Below are 1,417 nucleotides of genomic sequence, written 5' to 3'. Positions count from 1 at the left end.
TGAGGCTGGCGAACCGAACGGACTAGTTGCCATGCTGATTTGGTGGTAAAGTCACCATCCGAAGTAATTTTCCAAACAATTCGTTCTGTGGCATCTGCACATAAGGGTATCGCCCCTACCTATTCTGCCATGTGAGAAGGAAGGGCCTGTAATAACCGTCCAAAATCCCACCCAGTATCGTCAAAAAAATCCTGTACCCTCGCAGATGTGTGCTGTCTGTGGGAGAATAGGGATGCCAACGTGGACTCGCCCATCCAACAATCATGCCAGAAGAAAATCTGACCGGTTCCAAGGTGCCAAGCAATGTGTGGATCCGTCCGTAGGCCAACTGATTTCAGCCTCTTCCAGGTAGGGGAAGCTGAACTGGGAACTGCTGCAAGTAAAGGATGCGTCCCCTTACAATACTTGCCCAGTAAAAACTGAGCCCAAAGTGACCTCTGAGATCGGAACAGCTACCAGAGCTTCATGGAGAAGGTGTCCACCACATCCTATAATCTCCTAAAGTCGAGGCCTCCCTCATCAGTAGGAAGGCAAATCGCCTTCCAACTCCTCCAATGTAGACGTCATGCTTGATCCTTAGAATCCCATAGAAATCGGGCAAAGATGCTCTCAAGTTTCTTCAGCACTACCTTGGGCGGCTGCATAATCTGAAGAAGATGTAAAGGTATGGAAGAAAGTACTGACCTCAGTAATGTAATACGACCCCCAGGCAATAGTAATCGTGAGGCCCAACCTGATATCCTATTCCTTATCTTCTGGATAAGGTCATCATAAAGGAAGCTCCTCTTAGTCCCCTTGAATAAGGGGACACCCAAGTAAGTGAAAGGCTGCTGCTGATGTCTGAAGCCAGTCAAAATCTCTAGTCGTCTAATCTAACTAGTGGATGCCCGTCTGGATAGTATAATACCGCTCTTGTCTCTATTCACCAATTGGCCAGAAACTCCTTCATAGTGCTCCAAGTAGTCTAAGATCCTCCTGATAGACTGTTTCTGACCGTTGGCAAAGATGATCATATCGTCAGCAAATGAGAGATGTGAGACAAGAGCACTTCCTCCATGTCGATAACACATACTGGGATACTGCTAAAACCTCTAAGTGAGCAAGCGTGAGAAGTAGTCTGCTGCAATGATGAACAAGGATGGGGAGATAGGATCACCCTGTCTGAGTCCTTGTGAGGAGGGAAAGAAACTACCTGGGCGGCCATTTAGGAGTACGGAGAAATGACACTCCGAAACGCACCGCCTGATTCTATCAATCCAGATCTGATCAAATCCAAATGCCTCCAATACAGAAAAAATGAAGCCCCAGTCCATGCGATCATATGCTTTAGCCATGTCTAACTTCAGCATAGTATTTCCCCCTCGCACTCTATCATCCAAAGTGTAGAGAAGCTCCTGAGCCAATAAAACATTATCTC

The 1,417-nt window shown here is 46.9% G+C and overlaps 1 protein-coding gene across 1 annotated transcript; it reads right to left on the bottom strand.

Annotated features, from left to right (window-relative positions):
• Window positions 1–119: 119 nt before the first annotated feature.
• On the bottom strand, window positions 120–1,070 carry LOC111373332. The gene is made up of 3 exons (XM_022995844.1): window positions 927–1,070; window positions 630–872; window positions 120–437 (listed from the first exon to the last, which is right to left on the bottom strand). The coding sequence occupies exons 1-3, from the start codon at window positions 1,068–1,070 to the stop codon at window positions 120–122; spliced, it is 705 nt and encodes a 234-aa protein (XP_022851612.1).
• Between the last annotated feature and the right edge of the window lie 347 nt (window positions 1,071–1,417).

Source organism: Olea europaea, unplaced genomic scaffold, assembly GCF_002742605.1.
Source record: "Olea europaea var. sylvestris unplaced genomic scaffold, O_europaea_v1 scaffold1112, whole genome shotgun sequence".
Taxonomy (NCBI): domain Eukaryota; kingdom Viridiplantae; phylum Streptophyta; class Magnoliopsida; order Lamiales; family Oleaceae; genus Olea; species Olea europaea.
Note: the sequence above shows the minus strand (reverse complement) of the source record. Positions and strands in the feature narration are given on the sequence as shown.

Bases quoted from the DNA above. Each gene is read 5' to 3' on its own strand.
- LOC111373332 (XM_022995844.1), bottom strand. From the start codon at position 1,070: ATGTGTTATCGACATGGAGGAAGTGCTCTTGTCTCACATCTCTCATTT. The intron at 873-926 runs GTGAATAGAGAC...TCCACTAGTTAG, and splicing joins AAGGAGTTTCTGGCCAATTG to ATTAGACGACTAGAGATTTT. The intron at 438-629 runs GTAGTGCTGAAG...TTCCGATCTCAG, and splicing joins AGATTATGCAGCCGCCCAAG to AGGTCACTTTGGGCTCAGTT.